The sequence below is a fragment of the Panthera onca genome, chromosome A1 (genome assembly GCF_046562875.1).
Source record: "Panthera onca isolate mPanOnc1 chromosome A1, mPanOnc1 haplotype 2, whole genome shotgun sequence".
Taxonomy (NCBI): Eukaryota; Metazoa; Chordata; class Mammalia; order Carnivora; family Felidae; genus Panthera; species Panthera onca.
In genome coordinates, this window is record NC_138339.1 from 218,654,929 (window position 1) to 218,676,536 (window position 21,608).

Consider the following 21,608-nt stretch of genomic DNA (forward strand, 5'->3'; position numbering starts at 1 on the left):
TGGAGTTCTCAAGCATGGGTAGAGAAAGGCAAATATCATGACCACAACACAAATATTTTTAACTCAGAAAACTAAGAATACTTTGCTCTCTATTTTAAACCTGAATGCTTTTTTATGAAAGATTAAAAAAAAAAGCATGCCTTATACACACATTCATTCATTGCATTCAAATCCTATTTTGCCAAGAGAGATTTGCACTAAACAAGGCATTGGAAGGCTAGTATTCTGCTTTGCTAACCTTACTGTCTGAGAGGCATGCCGGAAGCCCTGAGTACTTCGTACGTGGATTTGAAACCGGGGCTCCCGTTACAGTTACATGGAAGTAACTCAAAGCTAAATTCCATTCCAGTGAAGTATAAAATAAGGCCTCTTCATTCTAAAGGCTCCCCACTTCAGGTGAATACAAATCTGAGTGATATCATATTTAGAATATTTTGACACAATACCTGTCATTATTGATCAAAGACAGTAACTTTTTTCCTATTTAAGAAAGAAGGACCTGATCCCTGCCTCTGCAAGCTGGCTGATGTCTGTGAGCACCAGTGAGCCCACAGCTGGACCAGACGGGGCCCTACCACCTGTGCGGGGAGAAACAAAACCATGGGAGGGAAGTGAGCAGGGAGGAAGAGAGCAGGTTGGAAGTTCAGGATGCTTAAAACTCTCCAGATTCTCCTGAAATCATCCCCCTCACTGCCACTGTCCTTATCATCATTCTGATTATGAAAGTGATATGTGTGGAAAACCAGGAAAACAAAGAAAAAGAAAGACACAAAGAAGAAAGGAAAAAAAAAAAAAACCTCTTAAATAATTTCTCCACCTAAAGATACCACTGTGAATATCTGGTGTACGTCCTTCCGGCATTTCTTTCTGTGCATATAGCTATAAATATAGTTTAGACAAAACTGGGCTTGCATTCTATACATGGTGGTTTGTAAACCGCTTCCTCATTTACTATGTTTTTAATATTTACAGCCTCTTCTTACATTGAAGTGAGCCAATCACCATTTAAGGTACGGTCAAGGCTACAATAAGAGACGTTGTTGTTCTGACAACTGCTTTGGGATTTTGGAATCCAAGTCTTTGGGATTTACAAATTGCACACAATTGTGGAAATTATGTAAGAAACTATATACTTATTCCAAAACTACATGGAAAAGCAACTTTAAAAAATTTCTTATTTTAATAATATTCACATTTCCTTATAAATATCACTAGTCTTCGTTTTCCTTATATACTATCACAACTGTATTTGTTAAAGTAGGTAATAATATTATAAATACTCAGCGCCAGGATTATCACAATGAGACATGAGTAGTATGTTTGGTGATATTGGTAAAGTTGGTCACAAATACCCTTTATAAACCTTTCTATAAACAAACATAGAGGGGACTATTTTATGAATTTTTAAAGAGAGTCTCTTAAAAAGTAGAAAAGAGAGGTGAGGTCTTAATTACAGCTTTTCACTTTTTCTCTCCACAACTTGGTTAAATAAGCAAAAAGGGCACATTGAGTTCAGATGAAGACATGATAAAGTCGAGCATTCTGCACTATTTAAAATAGTTGATGGGGGCGTATGGATGGCTCAGTCAGTTAAGCGTTGGACTCTTGATTTCAGCTCAAGTCATGATCTCCCAGGATCGAGCCCCATGTCACGCTCTGCACTGACAGTGTGCAGCCTGCTAGAGATTTTCTCCCCCTCTCTCTGTCCCTCCCCAGCTCTCTCTCTCTCTCTCTTTTACGATAAATAAAAATTAAAAAAAATTTAAAGCAGTTGATGAAACATTAAGTTGAAATAAGCACTTTTTTACTGTACTGTTAACATTTTTAGAAAAATTATTAATATTACATCAGCTCATAGCTGATTCCTAAATGTACTCAGCGGAATTGTTTCCTCCATCAGTAGACTTAGATTTGGCACGTCAAGACCAGAGTGGTTGGCCTGCTAAAAAGAACAGGTCCTGAAGGAAGTAGGTAATTCATGGTCAGGTTTTCACCAAATTAATCTGCAATTCTGCCTTCTTTTCAGTAAGACCACATGGAAAGGATTTCTCAACTAGGATATTTCTTGTTCTCTGTACTTTTTTTAGGTGAATTGTCAAGCTGGCCGTTGTATTTTGGAAGAAGTGAGGGTGGAGCTTCTTGTTTTCATGGAAATAGCAATGGCAGCCACTGCTAGGATCTGAGTGACAGAGTAATACACTCAGGAACATTTTCGTCACTGGCCATGCCTGAGTTCCAGCTGTTCTAAGAAGTGGGCCAAAAGGTACCGACCACCCCCATCCCCTACCTGGTTTGGTGGGAAGTGGTATCATGGTCCTTTGCTATAAAGGAAATTAATGGGGAAAGGAAAGGGAGCCAACTCATAGCTGATTCCTAAGTTCACAATGGGCACCCCTCTGGGACAGCCAGAATCACGAGACAAAGGTCTGAACCGAGTAACAGACTACTGACTAGACTACTGACATGAATTCAACGCTTGCATTCGGCAAGTGAGGAATCAGATCCAGATGGATTTGCCCAAAGTCACTGGTGGCAATTAAGCCAGAACAAAGACCCAGGTCTCTTGACTTCCATCCAGCACTTTCCCACCATACCATCCTGCTGGTCAACAACAGAAAAAAACATGAGATGGCATCTCATTCACTTCTCTGAACTTAGCAGCAAGCTAATGAAAATAATCTAGTAAAGACATTTTAGTAGTAGTCTGTTACACATTTTCTGCCCCTTATGGAAGGTGCTTTTGGGGAAAAAACTATTAACACAGAACTGTGAAAAAAAACCACTCTCGGACTCAGCTGTTGCTTTTTCTAAATAACAAAATATTATACTTGGCAAGTGAACAATTCAGTTCTTACTTCAGTGGAGGAAACCACAGGGTACGGGGTAGGCACATAGAAGTAAAGAAGTGGTCAGCTATTTTTAAATGCACCCACTCTGTCCAATGATTAGATGATCCAAATTCTGAGGACAGAAGTAGGTTATTTCTCTTTGGCCACCCACTGAATACTTCCATAATCCTGCATTTTTGAACAAAATTTTATGTGGCTTGTTCTCATCTAAGATGATGTTAAAATTCCACAGGAGCTGAGTGACAGGACACATGGCCTCCTACAATTTCTTCAGTCAGGAGGGTCTTGAGAGGGTCTATCATTTATACTGTGTAGGCAGCTTCCAGTGCTACAGCAGTCTATTTGTGCCTCTTCTGATTTGCATTTACTTTTTTATGAAATAATTCTGACATAGAAAAAGAGTACAATAACATATCAGATGTCATGTTCCCATGAGCTGCTCTATCAAAATCTAAGATTTTCGGCTCTATGGAATAAAGAATTGGGGAGGAAGATGGCGGCGTAGGAGGAGGCTGGGCTCACCGTGCATCCTGCTGATCACTTAGATTCCACCTACACCTGCCTAAATAACCCAGAAAACCACCAGAAGACTAGCAGAACGGAGTCTCCAGAGCCAAGGGCAGACGAGAGGCCCACGGAAGAGGGTAGGAAGGGCGGCAAGGCGGTGCGCGCTCCACGGACTGGTGGGAGGGAGCTAGGGCAGAGGGGCGGCCCGCCAGCCAAGCAGAGACCCTGAGTCTGGCTTGCAAAAGCGGAGGGGCCGGACAGAGTGTGTTCTGACAGCAAGCGGGACTTGACATCTGGAAGGTTATAAGCTAACAGCTCTACTCGGAGAACGGGAGGGCTGTAGGACAACGGGAGGGAGAGTTGGGGCTTGAGCCCCGGAGGACAGAGCGCAGCTTGGCGGGGAACAAAGGTGCTCGCCAGCGCCATCTCCCTCGCCCATCCCCCAGCCAAAATCCCAAAGGGAACCGGTTCCTGTCACTGAACTTGCTTGCACCGCACAAACACCCAACGCTGTGCTTCTGCGGATCCATCCCTCCGGCGGGTCTGACTCCTGCCCAGTGCCACAGGGCCCCTCCTGAAGTGGATCACCAAAGGATAAGCAAGCTGAGCCTGCCTCTCCCACCCCTGTGCACCTTGCCGATCCACCCCAGCTAATACGCCAGATCCCCAGCACCACAAGCCTGGCAGTGTCCAAGTAGCCCAGACGGGCCACGCCACCCCACAGTGAATACCCTAGGAGAGGGGAAGAGAAGGCACACACCAGTCTGACTGTGGCCCCAGCGGTGGGCTGGGGGCAGACATCAGGTCTGACTGTGGCCCCGCCCACCAACGCAAGTTATTCAAGACAGCACAGGGGAAGTGCCCCGAAGTCCCGCACCACTCCAGGGACTATCCAAAATGACAAAACAGAAGAATTCCCCTCAAAAGAATCTCCAGGAAATAACGACAGCTAATGAACTGATCAAAAACGATTTAAACAATATAACAGAAAGTGAATTTAGAATAATAGTCATAAAATTAATCACTGGGCTTTAAAACAGTATAGAGGACAGCAGAGAATCTATTGCTACAGAGATCAAGGGACTAAGGAACAGCCAGGAGGAGCTAAAAAATGCTATAAATGAGCTGCAAAATAAAATGGAACAACCACGGCTCGGATTGAAGAGGCAGAGGAGAGAATAGGGGAACTAGAAGATAAAATTATGGAAAAAGAGGAAGCTGAGAAAAAGAGAGATGAAAAAATCCAGGAGTATGAGGGGAAAATTAGAGAACTAAGTGATGCAGTAAAGAGAAATAATCTACGTATAATTGGTATTCCAGAGGAGGAAGAGAGGGAAAGGTGCTGAAGGTGTACTTGAAGAAATAATAGCTGAGAACTTCCCTGATCTGGGGAAAGAAAAAGGCAATGAAATCCAAGAGGCACAGAGAACTCCCTTTAGACGTAACTTGAATTGATCTTCTGCACGACATATCATAGTGAAACTGGCAAAATACAAGGATAAAGAGAAAATTCTGAAAGCAGCTAGGGATAAACGTGCTCTAACATATAAAGGGAGACCGAGAAGACTCATGACGGATCTCTCTACTGAAAGTTGGCAGGCCAGAAAGGAATGGCAGGAAATCTTCAATGTGATGAACAGAAAAAAAGATGCAGCCGAGAATCCTTTATCCAGCAAGTCTGTCATTTAGAATAGAAGGAGAGATAAAGGTATTCCCAAACAAACAAAAACTGAAGGAATTCGTCACCACTAAACCAGCCCTACAAGAGATCCTAAGGGGGATCCTGTGAGACAAAGTACCAGAGACATCACTACAAACATGAAACCTACAGACATCACAATGACTCTAAACACACATCTTTCTATAATAACACTGAACGTAAATGGACTAAATGCGCCAACCAAAAGACACAGGGTATCAGAATGGATAAAAAAACAAGACCCATCTATTTGCTGTCTACAAGAGACTCATTTTAGACCTGAGGACATTTTCAGATTGAAAGTAAGGGGATGGAGAACTATTTATCATGCTACTGGAAGTCAAAAGAAAGCTGGAGTAGCCATACTTATATCAGACAAACTAGACTTTAAATTAAAGGCTGTAACAAGAGATGAAGAAGGGCATTATATAATAGTTACAGGGTCTATCCATCAGGAAGAGCTAACAATTATAAATGTCTATTCGCCGAATACAGGAGCCCCCAAATATATAAAACAATTACTCACAAACATAAGCAACCTTTTGATAAGAATGTGGTAATTGCAGGCGACTTTAACATTCTACTTACAGAAATGGATAGATCATCTAGACACACGGTCAATAAAGAAACAAGGGCCCTGAATGATACATTGGATCAGATGGACTTGACAGATATATTTAGAACGCTGCATCCCAAAGCAACAGAATATACTTTCTTCTCGAGTGCACATGGAACATTCTTCAAGATAGATCACATACTGGGTCACAAAACAGCCCTTCATAAGTATACAAGAATTGAAATCATACCATGCATACTTCAGACCACAATGCTATGAAGCTTGAAATCGACCACAGGAAAAAGTCTGGAAAACCTCCAAAGGCATGGAGGTTAAAGAACACCCTACTAAAGAATGAGTGGGTCAACCAGGCAATTAGAGAAGAAATTTTAAAATATATGGAAACAAATGAAAATGAAAATACAACAATCCAAACGCTTTGGGATGCAGCAAAGGCAGTCCTGAGAGGAAAATACACTGCAATCCAGGCCTATCTCAAGAAACAAGAAAAATCCCAAATACAAAATCTAACAGCACACCTAAAGGAAATAGAAGCAGAACAGCAAAGACAGCCTAAACCCAGCAGAAGAAGAGAAATAATAAAGATCAGAGCAGAAATAAACAACATGGAACCTAAAAAAACTGTAGAGCAGATCAACGAAACCAAGAGTTGGTTTTTTGAAAAAATAAACAAAATTGATGAACCTCTAGCCAGGCTTCTCAAAAAGAAAAGGGAGATGACCCAAATAGATAAAATCATGAATGAAAATGGAATTATTACAACCAATCCCTCAGAGATACAAGCAATTATCAGGGGATACTATGAAAAATTATATGCCAACAAACTGGACAACCTGGAAGAAACGGACAAATTCCTAAGCACCCACACACTTCCAAAACTCAATCAGGAGGAAATAGAAAGCTTGAACAGACCCATAACCAGTGAAGAAATTGAATCAGTTATCAAAAATCTCCCAACAAACAAGAGTCCAGGACCAGATGGCTTCCCAGGGGAGTTCTACCAGATGTTTAAAGCAGAAATAATACCTATCCTTCTCAAGCTATCCCAAAAAATAGAAAGGGAAGGAAAACTTCCAGACTCATTCTATGAAGCCAGTATTACTTTGATTCCTAAACCAGACAGAGACCCAGTAAAAAAAGAGAACTACAGGCCAATATCCCTGATGAATATGGATGCAAAAATTCTCAATAAGATACTAGCGAACCGAATTCAACAGCATATAAAAAGAATTATTCACCATGATCAAGTGGGATTCATTCCTGGAATGCAGGGCTGGTTCAACATTCGCAAATCAATCAACGTGATACATCACATTAATAAAAGAAAAGATAAGAACCATATGATCCTGTCAATCGATGCAGAAAAAGCATTTGACAAAATTCAGCATCCTTTCTTAATAAAAACCCTCGAGAAAGTCGGGATAGAAGGAACATACTTAAACATCATAAAAGCCATTTATGAAAAGCCCAAAGCTAACATCATCCTCAATGGGGAAAAACTGAGAGCTTTTTCCCTGAGATCAGGAACACGACAGGGATGTCCACTCTCACCGCTGTTGTTTAACACAGTGTTGGAAGTTCTAGCATCAGCAATCAGACAACACAAGGAAATCAAAGGCATCAAAATTGGCAAAGATGAAGTCAAGCTTTCGCGTTTTGCAGATGACATGATATTATACATGGGAAATCCGATAGACTCCACCAAAAGTCTGCTAGAACTGATACATGAATTTAGCAAAGTTGCAGGATACAAAATCAATGCACAGAAATCAGTTGCATTCTCATACACTAATAATGAAGCAACAGAAAGACAAATAAAGAAACTGATCCCATTCACAACTGCACCAAGAAGCATAAAATACCTAGGGATAAATCTAACCAAAGATGTAAAAGATCTGTATGCTGAAAACTATAGAAAGCTTATGAAGGAAATTGAAGAAGACATAAAGAAATGGAAAAACATTCCATGCTCATGGATTGGAAGAATAAATACTGTCAAAATGTCAATACTACCCAAAGCTATCTACACATTCAATGCAATCCCAATCAAAATTGCCCCAGCATTCTTCTCGAAGCTAGAACAAGCAATTCTAAAATTCATATGGAACCACAAAACCCTGAATAGCCAAAGTAATTTTGAAGAAGAAGACCAAAGCAGGAGGCATCACAATCCCAGACTTTAGCCTCTACTACAAAGCTGTAATCATCAAGACAGCATGATATTGGCACAAAAACAGACACATAGACCAATGGAATAGAATAGAAACCCCAGAACTAGACCCACAAACGTATGGCCAACTCATCTTTGACAAAGCAGGAAAGAACATCCAGTGGAAAAAAGACAGTCTCTTTAACAAATGGTGCTGGGAGAACTGGACAGCAACATGCAGAAGGTTGAAACTAGACCACTTTCTCACACCATTCACAAAAATAAACTCAAAATGGATAAAGGACCTAAATGTGAGACAGGAAACCATCAAAACCCTAGAGGAGAAAGCAGGAAAAGACCTCTCTGACCTCAGCCGTAGCAATTTCTTACTTCACATCCCCAAAGGCAAGGGAATTAAAAGCAAAAATGAACTATTGGGACCTTATGAAGATAAAAAGCTTCTGCACAGCAAAGGAAACAACCAACAAAACTAAAAGGCAACCAATGGAATGGGAAAAGATATTTGCAAATGACATATTGGACAAAGGGCTAGTATCCAAAATCTATAAAGAGCTCACCAAACTCCACACCCAAAAAACAAATAATCCAGTGAAGAAATGGGCAGAAAACATGAATAGACACTTCTCTAAAGAAGACATCTGGATGGTCAACAGGCACATGAAAAGATGCTGAACGTCGCTCCTCATCAGGGAAATACAAATCAAAACCATCACTCAGTGATCACCTCACGCCAGTCAGAGTGGCCAAAACAAACAAATCAGAAGACTATAGATGCTGGAGAGGATGTGGAGAAACGGGAACCCTCTTGCACTGTTGGTGGGAATGCAAACTGGTGCAGCCGCTCTGGAAAACAGTGTGGAGGTTCCTCAAAAAATTAAAAATAGACCTACCCTATGACCCAGCAGTAGCACTGCTAGGAATTTACCCAAGGGATGCAGGAGTGCTGATGCATAGGGGCACTTGTACCCCAATGTTTATAGCAGCACTCTCAACAATAGCCAAAGTATGGAAAGAGCCTAAATGTCCATCAACTGATGAATGGATAAAGAAATTGTGGTTTATATACACAATGGAGTACTACGTGGCAGTGAGAAAGAATGAAATATGGCCTTTTGTAGCAATGTGGATGAAACTGGAGAGTGTGATGCTAAGTGAAATAAGCCATACAGAGAAAGACAGATACCATATGTTTTCACTGTTATGTGGATCCTGAGAAACTTAACAGAAGACCATGGGGGAGGGGAAGGAAAACAAAAAAAAAGAGGTTAGAGTGGGAGAGAGCCAAAGCATAAGGGACTCTTAAAAACTGAGAACAAACTGAGGGTTGATGGGGGGTGGGAGGGAGGGGAGTGTGGGTGATGGTATTGAGGAGGGCACCTTTTGGGATGAGCACTGGGTGTTGTATGGAAACCAATTTGACAATAAATTTCATATATTAAAAGAAAGAAAAAGAAAGAAAGAAAGAAAGAAAGAAAGAAAGAAAGAAAGAAAGAAAGAAAGAATTGGGTAAGAAGAAAAAAAAATCTAAGATTTTTGGCATACTTGCCTGCAGATTTTTTCCTAAAACATTACAGATGTAATTAGAGGCTCTTGGTCACCTCGTCATGATACCATTCTCCTCCCTAACCCTCCCCACTGAGGTGACTGCTATCCTGGATTTGGTATTTATCATCCCCATACAGGTTTTCAGACTATAGCTGCAGTAGTATGAATCCATATACAGTTCTGTTTTGCATGGTTTCAACCTTTAAATAAATAACATCCTTTTAACATTTCCTTATTTGATTCAGTGTTTAGGATTTGTCCCTGCTGATCGGTATAACTCAATTAATTTTAACCCATTACTATATCCTACTGTATGAATATAGCATGATTTATTTTCCCCATCTCCTGTTGATGCCCATTTGTGGGTTTTTTCTCTCATTTTACACCATTCTAAACAATGTTGTGATAAATATTTTTGTACATGATTCCTCACGCACATGTGCAAGAATGTCTCTAAAAACTTGCTGAGAGGGCACCTGAGAGGCTCCGTTGGTTCAGTGTCCAACTCTTGATGTCGGCTCAGGTCATGATCTCACAGTTCGTGGGATCCAGCCCCATGTCGGGCTACTGCTGACACTGTGGAGCCTGCTTGGAATTCTCTCCCTCCCTTCTCTCTCCCTTGCACACACACTCTCTCTCTCTCAAAAATAAATAAACTTAAAACAATTGCTGAGAAATGAGATTTCAGGATTGAAAGATACGCATACTTTCAGTTCTTTAATTTGCTAAATTGCTCTCCAAAGTGGTTGTGCTAACTTACAGTGTAGGACAGCTTCCACTGCTGTCCAACCTTACCAATATTTGCTATTGTCAGACTTCAACATATTGCCATTATGAAAATGTAAAATGATATCTCATTGATATTTCAATGGCCATTTCCAATGTTACTTAGTAAGATGATCATCTTCACCTACTTATTGACCAATCAGGCTTTCTCATCTGTAAGTTACCAACTTGCATCCTTTGCCCATTTTTCTTTTGAATTGTCTTTCCAAATGATTTGCCAGTTATATGTGTCACATTCTATCTTTTCACTTTGCTTATTCTGTCTTTTTTTAAAAATTTATTTATTTATTTATGTATTTATGTATTTATTTATTTATTTATTTTTCACTTATATCCATGTTAGTTAGCATATAGTGCAATAATGATTTCTGGAGTAGAATGTAGTGATTCATCCCCTATATATAACACCCAGTGCTCATCCCAACAAGTGTTCTCCTTAGTGCTCCTTGCCCATTTAGCCATCTTCCCACCCACAACACCGCCAGCAACCCTCAGTTTGTTCTCCGTTTTTAGGAGTCTCATCTGTTTTGTCCCCCCTGCCTGTTTTTATATTATTATTGCTTCCCTTCCTTTATGTTCACCTAATTTGTATCTTAAATTCCACATATGAGTGAAGTCGTATGATATTTGTCTTTCTGACTGACTAATTTCGCTTAGCGTAATACCCTCCAATTCCATCCACATAGTTGCAAATGGCAGGATTTCATTCTTTTTGATTGCTGGGTAATACTCCATTGTATATATATATACCATATCTTCTTTATCCATTCATCCATCAATGGACATTTGGGCTCTTTCCATACTTTGGCTATTGTTGGTAAAACAGGAGGATGCATGTGCCCCTTCGAAACAGCACACCTGTATCCCTTGGATAAATACCTACTAGTGCAATTGCTGGGTCGTAGGGTATTTCTATTTTTAATTTTTTGAGGAGCTTCCATACTGTTTTCCAGAGTGTCTGCACCAGCTTGCATTCCCACCAGCAGTGCAAAAGAGATCCTCTTTCTCTGCATCCTCCCAGCATCTGTTGTTGCTTGAGTTGTTAATGTTAGCCATTCAGACAGGTGTGAGGTGGTATCGCATTGTGGTTTTGGTTTGTATTTCCCTGGTGATGAGTGATGTTGAGCATTTTTTCATTTGTGTTAGCCATCTGGATGTTTTTGCTGGAAAGGTGTCTATTTTGATGTAGTTAATTAGATACTTCCTATTATGTTTTGTGATTCTACATTCTGTTTAAAGAATTCTTCCCTCCTATACATCATAAAGACAGTCTCTTATTTTCTCTTCTAAAAGTTAAAAAGTTTTGCTTTTCAAGTGCAGATATTTACCGAGAATTTATTTCTGAGTATAGTGGAGGGTATAGTATAGGGTTTTCTCTCCATAGATGAAATCCATTACTCTAGAACCATTTATTAAACAGTTAACCTATTCTCAACTGATTTATAATTCTTCCACTATCAAAACCGTTTCATGTTTGTACAGGTTTATTTCTGGGCCCTCTACCCTGGTTTTGTTGTTTTATTTATCTGTCTCTATGCCAATACAATACTGTCTTCATTTACTATAAATCTTAAGTCTCAGTATCTGGTAGAGTGGATTCCCCTACCTTGCTCTTTTTTAAAATTGCCATAGCTAACCTTAGACCATTGTTCTACCACATAACTTTCAGAATCAGCTTGCCAAGTTCCATGAGAAGTCCTGTAGGGATTTTGAACATAATTGAATGGAATTTATAAATTAATTTGGCATTTGAATTTCTCTAGCGGCTCTCTGGCCAAAAAAGACCCGATGGCTGAAAGATGGACTAAGCTTTTTTTTTTTTTTTAACCTCTCAAAGCAACAGCTACATACCTTATAAACTGTCATGTCTCCCATTTTTAGACTTATAAATTCAGTCACGAATAAACATCATAAAGATCCAAAAAAAGCCTGGAACCCCCTTGACTCTTAATTTTACTCCAGAGATATTTATCCTTTTTTAATCCTTTTTAAAACAATTTTGAGAGAGAGTTTGCACATGTGTAAGCATGCAAGCGGGGGAGGGGCAGAGAGAGGGAGAGAGAATTCCAAGCAGGCTTTGCACAGCCAGCGCAGAACTGATGTGGGGCTCTAACCTACAAACCGTGAGATCATGACCTGAGAGGAAACCAAGAATCCTACACTTAACCAACTGAGCCCCTCAGGCACCCCTCCAGATAATCTATCCTAAGAAAATAATCCCAAATATGGAAAAACAACTGGCTGGATATAGAAAATGCTCATGACAGCATTCCTTACAGTGGGGAAAATGGAAACAACCTAAATATAAATAACAGAGGACTATTCAAGTAAACTAGAGTAAATAAACCCAATGATAAACTATAATGCTAATAAAACTACTGGCTCTAAAACCCACATATAACAACAATGAATTAATGTTCACGTCTTCTGGCATAGCACTAAGTGATAAAATTGGGATATCAATTTTGTGTACCATGTGAATACAGCTGCAGAAAAAAAAAACCTTCAAATATGAGCACAGGAAAATAAAGTTAACTAAAATCTTTACAACAGTTTGATTACAAGTATGGGATTACAGATTACAGATTTCTCCTACCATGCTTTAAAAAAGTATATTGTCTAAAATTACTAGAAGGCCATTTTGTCACTCTTACATCAAAGAAAAAATGTTAGAAAGAAGCTGGTGTTATGGGGAACTAGTTTCCATTCATAGCAAAACATATTTAAAAAAAAATTTCTAAACAAGTAATGAAAGTGAGTAGTGCCCCACTGTTTCTTCAATGCTTCATTTAAGGTTCAAAAAAACACTTAAGGCAGAAAGCAAAGCATTCAATAATTCCGACCCTTGGGATTTGGGTTCTGGCTCTATCGCTGATTATTTTAGTAACGTTTGGGAAACAGTATCCACCTATTTTCTCAGTGGAAAAAATGAAAATATTTAGAGATAGGGATTAGAAACAAATGGGCATTCATTAAAATAACTCTAAAATTTCATCCAAGTCACACAAAACAGAAAAACTGCCTATTTCATTTTCTCTCAAGTATAAAGGAGAGTAAACAGCAGGGAGTTAGCCATTTGAAAGTGAAAAGCAAATGCCCACGTTATTTCTGTTGCACTTTACCTTAAAGACATGGAAGGCTTCAAACTGAATGTTGGGACTTTTATCTCGAAGGAGGTTCATCATCAGTTTGAGGTTCTCTGGCTTGCTGATGTACTTTGTCATAATGGCAAAGTTGTGTCGGTCCAGGATCAGTTCACCTAGAAGCTACAAAACAAACAAACAAACAAACACAAAATTAAAGCAATAATCTGAGAGCCATCTGATTCAAAATATATGGCACTTTTCCCTGAAAAACAAACTATAAATGTGGTTAGGAATGTTGACATGAAAAAAACTGAGAGTCTTTATTACATGCATCTTACATTTAGCACAGGCATGAAAGGAGTGGTTATTAAGCTATTTTAAGCTTTTCACACAGTTTTGCTAAACTCAGTGATTAATGCATTTCTGCATCTTTTTTAAAAGCCAGTCATTGCTGCAGCTTAAAAAAGCTCTCTCTGTAGCTTTCATCCAGAGATAGCCCAAAATGAATTTATTATTTTCCTCTCTTACTTTAATCTTGCTTCCCAGTACTACATTGCTTCTTAGGCATTGTGCTAGAAAAAAGAATACCAAAATTGATTCTACAGTTATACCTCCCTTCCCTGAATAAATGTACTCTAGTAGCTTACTGGGCAAATAGGTTCCATTAAGTGAATCTTACCTTCCCCCTAACTTTTATTACAAAACCCGCTAGATAGCCAAGAAAAAAAAAAATCATTGACCCTGAATCCACATGAAGTTTAATATGTACAGCAAGTTTTTATAAAAAAGTAAAGCAAAACATTTTCTTGTAACAAATTAATGGTTCCCCCCAAATGCAGCATTATTCCATGTTATGAACTGAATGTCTGTGCCTCCCTAAAATCTGTATGTTGGAATCCTAACCCCAAATGTGATGGTATTAGGAGGTGGGGCCTTTGGGAAGGTAGGATTGCATGAATGGGGCTGGTGCTCTTATGAAAGAGACCCCAGAGAGCTCTCTCGCTGCTGGCCCCTTGATCTTGGGCTGCCCAGCCTCCCAGTCTGTGGTATTTTTGTTGTAGCAGCCCAAACAGACTAAGACACTTTAAAACAAAATAAAAATACCAAAAATGAGAATAGTGGGAGAGCCTCTAGTAGCATCGCTGAATGTTCTCTACCTCATCAACTTTGTATTCTCATGTAGTGGTAGAGATCCTAAAGCTTCAGCAACCAGGCAGCTGAAATGTACCCTTCACACAGCTTTATACATGATATAATTATTTTTGAGTTCTCCTATTCACCAGACCTTTTCTGGATGCCTCAGGATAGTAATCTATTGTACAGATAGTTACAGAAATCCTGGATGGGAGGAGAAAGCACATGAAACTTTGAGCTGGCTGTCTATCACAATACTGTCTAGCAACAGAACCCCAGACATGTGTGTGTAGTGATGTGTGTGTGTGTGTGTGTGTGTGAGTGTGTGAGGGTGTGCATCTGGCTGTCTATTTAACAACTAAGAACTACACACCTTAAAGTTATTTTAGCGCACAAAAGGAAATGATGGGCAGTGATGGATGTTAGCTGGGTATTCCCAAACATGGGACAGCCGTTGTGCAAACTGCTCATCTTCGTTTTCCTTAATATCTCTGCCACATCTAAAGCTAACTGCCCCTCTTTGGAAACTTTCTTTGCCCCTGGTTTCAAGGCCACTGAATTCTTCTGGCTCCTTATCTCTTGCAGCTTATTTCTTTTTTTTTTTTATTTTTTTTATTTTTTAATATATGAAATTTACTGTCAAATTGGTTTCCATACAACACCCAGTGCTCATCCCAAAAGGTGCCCTCCTCAATACCCATCACCCACCCTGCCCTCCCTCCCACCCCCCATCAACCCTCAGTTTGTTCTCAGTTTTTAACAGTCTCTAATGCTTTGGCTCTCTCCCACTCTAACCTCTTTTTTTTTTTTTTCCCTTCCCCTCCCCCATGGGTTTCTGTTATGTTTCTCAGGATCCACATAAGAGTGAAACCATATGGTATCTGTCTTTCTCTGTATGGCTTATTTCACTTAGCATCACACTCTCCAGTTCCATCCATGTTGCTACAAAAGGCCATATTTCATTTTTTCTCATTGCCACGTAGTATTCCATTGTGTATATAAACCACAATTTCTTTATCCATTCATCAGTTGATGGACATTTAGGCTCTTTCCATAATTTGGCTATTGTTGAGAGTGCCGCTATAAACATTGGGGTACAGGTGCCCCTATGCATCAGTACTCCTGTATCCCTTGGATAAATTCCTAGCAGTGCTATTGCTGGGTCATAGGGTAGGTCTATTTTTAATTTTCTGAGGAACCTCCACACTCTTGCAGCTTATTTCTTTGCTCCTGTGTTACTGCCCTCCTTATGTAGGAATTTTCCAAGCGGTATCTTGAATCTCTGATCTTTTCTCCCTCTTCAGTCTTACCTACACCCAAGGCTTCAACTGTAATATCTAGGAAGATGTCTCCCAAACCTGTATTTCAAGTCCCAGTTTCTTTCCTAAGCTCTATAACAACATTACTTTTTCTTTTTTTTAATTTGAGAGACAGAGAGACAGCGTGAGTTGGGGGAGGGGGTGTTGGGAGAGAGAGGGAGAGAGAGAGAAAAATTCTCAAGCAGGTTCCACACTCAGCACAGAGCCCAACACAGGGCTCAAGGCCACGACCCTAGGATCATGACCTGAGCTGAAATCAAGAGTCGGATGCTCAACTGACTGAGCCACCCAGGCAACCCCCACCCCCTTTCTTTTTTTTTTTTTTTTTTTTAATATATATACCAAAGTTTCTAACTGCCTGCCTGGAGGCCCAGTAGAACACTCGGCTAGCTAATCACACTCAGCTTCTCTGAAACCCTTCCTTTCACGCTTTGTTAATGACACCACTGCCAGCCAGGTCCCTAGGGCAGAGTTGAAGTCCTCCTCGGCTTCTTCTTTCGCTCCGCCGTTGCATCAAATCTACATCCACGGTCTGCCAATTTTCTGTTTATCAATGTCTCGAACATCTTTCCTTCTACTTTTATTGCCAGCATCCTCTTTCCAGCCCTCAGGGCCTCTCGCTGGGCTCCTGCAGCAGCACGCAGAGTGGTCCCTTCCTCAATGCAGACCCAATCCAATCCACCCTGCATGCAGTGTCAAACACATCTTCCTGAAGATCAGCCCCATTCATGTTACCAATTCCACTTCAGGAGTGAATGAATAAAAAATTCCCTGGATGCCAATAAGTTTAGGGGGAAAAAATTAAACTCCTTAGGATAGCATTCAAAGCCCTCTGTGCTCCTGAGTCACTTCTACTTCCTTTCCTTGGAGCCCCACTTACTCCTCATTCTTCTGCCCCTGTGGCTGCACTCTCTTTGCTCCCAATGTTTCCCCTGGCTTTATTTAGCTATAACTGACAAAACTGTCTATACTTGAAGTGTACGTCACAATCATTTCAAATACGTATACGCTGTAAAACATTTACCACAATGTTAATTAACACATCCATCACCTCACAGTTACCCTTTGGTTTGGTGTGTGATGAGAATGCTTAAGATCCACTCTCGGCAAGTTTCAAGTACGCGACACAGTATTCTTAACTATAGTCACCATGCTGGACATCGGATCCTAGGACTTGGTCTTCTCGTAACTGAAAGTTTGTACCCATTGACCAACACCTCTCATCCCCCTGCCCGCCAGTGCCTGGGGACCACCATTCTACATTCAGTTTCTAAGAGCTCAACTTTCTCCCCTGTTGCTCTGCGTTGTTTTTCCTCAGCAGTACTCACTGCCTTGCAGTACAGACTTACTTGCCTCTTTAGAACGTAAGGGCATCTATCAAATCATGTTTGTGTTTGTACCCTTTACAACTTAACTGTGTGATGTGCATGGATACTGTTGGGGAAATAAAGTTGACAAAATGTAGGAAAGAAAGCAAGCAGTTTGATTACTGAATAAGCACATCCACAGCACATCATTGTAGGTAATGTGTGAAAAAGACATCACGAAGACACATAAAATTCCACCTTACTTATACTGCCATGCAGCTGCAACCCATTACATGTGTATCTTCTCAAGATGAAAGGTAACCTGTCCTCTGTAAGGGGACTTGACAGTGCCTTTTGCTGTGCACCCTTCACATTTCACTCTGAACCCACCTGTCCACTAAGGTATCTATTCGTTTTAACTAATTGCCTTTATTCCACTAATACAGAGAATTAAATAAAACTCTTATCTCTCTGACAAGCAAATGCTTGCAGCTTGGAGAGAAGTACCAGGGTTAATTTCCCTGGTGACAGGGCAATAGGCGTGCTGTCTTCTGGCATGTTTATGGGTCAGCAGTATGGCTTCCAGACTCTCAAAAAAAAAAAAAAAAAAAAAAAAAAAACCACCAAAAAACCAAACCAAACCAAACAAAACACCCCAAAAAACAAAACAAAAAACAAAAAACAAACCACAAACCTCTTTTGGGTTGTAAAACTGACAAGACATATATGTGGATGTAAGATACACCCACCTAAGATATACATGGGCATATACAGATATAGATAGGCTTCTTTACAGAGCTTTCTACATCTATAGATAGATATTGATACAGCTTCTACATTGATATATAAAGATATATTTATATAAAACATATATAAAAATCCAATAAAATACACATCATATATACACAAATACATATACATATTACTATATACACATACACATATCAAAAGGCCTTTCAGCAACAAAGAAATTTCACTAAAAAAATTTACCCCTAATTTGCATGTACACACACACTCAATAATTTGCTGAAGTGACATTTATGAGTTAAATTCAGATTAAGTCACTTTAATTTTTATTCCATGGGTATGCATACATATAAACTCTATCCAACCTAGCCTCTGCTAATATAATTTCACTAGTTTTATGAAACAAGCAATTGTGTTAAATTATTTACCAACTACACTGACTCTTTTAGTCATTAAATTTAATCTATTTTAATTAATACTGACAATGACAAAATGCTGCATTTCATCATAATACAAAGCATTTAACACAATAGTATACTAGGTAAAATGGAAAACAACTGTTTTTAGTTCTCTAAATTTCATTTTATAGGCTTATATATTACAAAGTAGAACCAAAGCAAGTGGAAATAATAAGAGTTTCTATTAACTTAGTGTTTTAATGAAATTGACCAGAGCCAAAAACAACCCCCCAAATTCTACCAAGCTTCTTTTGAATTATAATCTTTCCCTCTAATAATTAAATACCAGGCTCTGAAGAAGATAAGAAATAAATTCCTAAGCTCTGTCATGTGAGGGGAAGGAATTTCTCTGTTAATTATTTTTTATTGACACCAGGAATCCAAGCATCTCAAGGTAGCTCACGAAAATTAAGAATAAGATTAACAAAAGACGGTTGGTAGCTTTGGAGTTAGAACATAGCCGAGCTTTAAGACAGTTTATCACTTAAAGAATACTCTAAGTATACTCTTAAAATAACCTAAACTCTCTTGATTTCTAAAATGATGAAACATCTATGTGCAAAATATTACAGAATTCAGAGATATAAACAGCTGTGTCAAAACAGAACATACTGCTACCCCAGACCTAATTCTCAAAAAGAAAAACCAACAATGCACCAGTGGAGCTCTCCAAAACAATAGTTTTCTCCTAAATACACAGTATTTGACAGGCTCTCTCCTTGAACAGTGATGTCTGCCTACAGTCTAGCATTCAAAAGAGCCAACTCTTTAGTATTCATTTCAACAATTTCTATATTGTACATACACTTTATCTGTCTTTTTTTTTCTTAAGAGAAAGTGAGTGGGGGAGAGACAGAGAGGAAGAGAGAGAATCTATCTTTTTAATTTACATCCAAGTTAGTTAGCATATCATGCAACAATGATTTCAGTAGATTCCTTAATGCCCCTTACCCATTTAGCCCATCCCCCCTCCCACAAGCCCTCCAGTAACCCTCTGTTTATTCTCCATATTAAAGACTCTCTTAGGTTTTGTCCCCCTCCCTGTTTCTGCATTATTTTTGCTTCCCTTCCCTTATGTTCATCTGTTTTGTGTCTTAAAGTCCTCATATGAGTGAAGTCATATGATATTTGCCTTTCTCTGACTAATTTCGCTTAGCATAATACCCTCTAGTTCCATCCACGTAGTTGCAAATGGCAGGATTTCATTCTTTTTGATCACTGAGTAATACTCCATTGTATATATACCCCATCTTCTTTATCCATTCATCCACCGATAGACATTAGGTCTCTTTCCATACTTTGGCTACTGTTGATAGTGCTGCTATAAACATTGAGGTGCGTGTGTCCCTTCGAAACAGCATACCTATATCCCTTGGATAAATACCTAGTAGTGCAATTGCTGGGTTGTAGGGTCATTCTATTTTTTAATTTTTTGAGGAACCTCCGTACTGTTTTCCAGAGTGGCTGCACCAGTTTTCATTCCTATCAGCAGTGCAAAAGAGATCCTCTTTCTCCGCATCCTTGCCAACATCTGTTGTTGCCTGAGTTGTTAATGTTAGCCGTTCTGACAGGTGTCTGGTGGTATCTCATTGTGGTTTTGATTTGTATTTCCCTGATGATGAGTGATGTTGAACATTTTTTTCATTTGTTGGTTGGCCATTTGGATGTCTTCTTTGGAGAAGTGTCTATTCATGTCTTTTGTCCATTTCTTCACTGGATTATTTGTTTTTTGGGTGTTGAGTTTGATACGTTCTTTATAGATTTTGGATACTAACCCTTTACCTGATATGTCATTTACAAATATCTTCTCCCATTCCGTTGGTTGCCTTTTAGTTTTGCTGATTGTTTCCTTCCCTGTGCAGAAGCTTTTTATTTTGATGAGGTCCCAGTAGTTCATTTTTGCTTTTGTTTCCCTTGCCTCTGGAGACGTGTTGACTAAGAAGTTGCTGAGGCCAAGGTCAGAGAGGTGTTTGCCTGCTTTCTCCTGGAGGATTTTGATGGTTTCCTGTCTTACATTTAGGTCTTTCATCCATTTTGAGTGTGTTTTGCAGTATGGTGTAAGAAAGTGGTCCAGGTTCATTTTTCTGCATGTTGCTGTCCAGTTTTCCCAGCACCACTTACTGAAGAGACTGTCTTTATTCCAGTGGATATTCTTTCCTGCTTTGCCAAAGATTAGTTGGCCATAGGTTTGTGGGTCCATTTCTCAGTTCTCTATTCTCTTCCATTGATCTGTGTGTCTGCTTTTGTGCCAATACCATACTGTCTTGATGATTACAGCCTTGTAACACAGCTTGAAGTCTTGCTTCAAGAGGCAATCCTTGCTTCAGGAGGATTGTCATGCCTCCTGCTTTGGTTTTCTTTTTCAAGATTGCTTTGGCTATTCAGGGTCTTTTCTGGTTCCATACAAATTTTAGGATTGTTTGTTCTAGCTCTGTGAAGAATGCTGGTGTTTTTTTGATAGGGATTGCATTCAATATGTAGATTGCTTTGGGTAGTAGCTACATTTTAACAATATTTGTTCTTCCTATCCAGGAGCATGGAAAATTTTTCCGTGTTTTTGTGTCTTCTTCAATTTCTTTCATAAGCTTTCTATAGTTTTCAGTGTATAGACTTTCACCTCTTCGGTTAGATTTATTCCTAGGTATTTTATGGGTTTTGGTGCAATTGTAAATGGGATCGATTCCTTGATTTCTCTTTCTGTTGCTTCATTGTTGGTGTATAGGAATGCAACCGATTTCTGTGCATTGATTTTATATCCTGCCACTTTGCTGAATTCATGGATCAGCATGGAATCTTTTGGGTTTTCCATATAGAGTATCATGTCATCTGCAAAGAGTGAAAGTTTGACCTCCTCCTGGCCGATTTGGATGCCTTTTATTTCTTTGTGTTGTCTGATTGCAGAGGCTAAGACTTCCAATACTATGTTGAATAACAGTGGTGAGAGTGGACATCCCCATCTTGTTCCTGACCTTAGGGGGAAAGCTCTCAGTTTTTCCCCATTGAGGATGATATTAGCATTGGGTCTTTCATATATGGCTTTTATGATCTCGAGGTATGATCCTTCTCTCCCTACTTTCTTGAGGGTTTTTATCAAGAACGGATGCTGTATTTTGTCAAATGCTTTCTCTGCATCTATTGAGAGGATCATATGGTTCTTGTCCTTTTTTTAATTGATGTGATGAATCACATTGATTGTTTTGCAGATATTGAACCAGCCCTGCATCCCAGGTATAAATCCCACTTGGTCATGGTGAAAAAATTGTTTAATGTATTGTTGGATTTGGTTGGCTAATATCTTCTTGAGAATTTTTGCATACATGTTCATCAGGGAAATTGGTCTATAGTTCTCCTTTTTAGTGGGGGTCTTTGTCTGGTTTTGGGATCAAGGTCATGCTGGCTTCATAGAAAGAGTTTGGAAGTTTTC

At 39.5% G+C, this 21,608-nt stretch overlaps 1 protein-coding gene across 11 annotated transcripts in view; it reads right to left on the reverse strand.

Annotated features, from left to right (window-relative positions):
* Window positions 1–21,608, reverse strand: part of CAB39L (calcium binding protein 39 like) — a 130,506-nt gene that overhangs the window by 3,757 nt on the left and 105,141 nt on the right. For all 11 annotated transcript variants that reach the window (XM_078433893.2, XM_078433911.2, XM_078433915.2 and 8 more), the window contains one exon: window positions 13,256–13,399. In XM_078433893.2, the coding sequence (XP_078290019.1) occupies window positions 13,256–13,399 (144 nt within the window). The remainder of the gene's footprint in view (window positions 1–13,255; window positions 13,400–21,608) is intronic.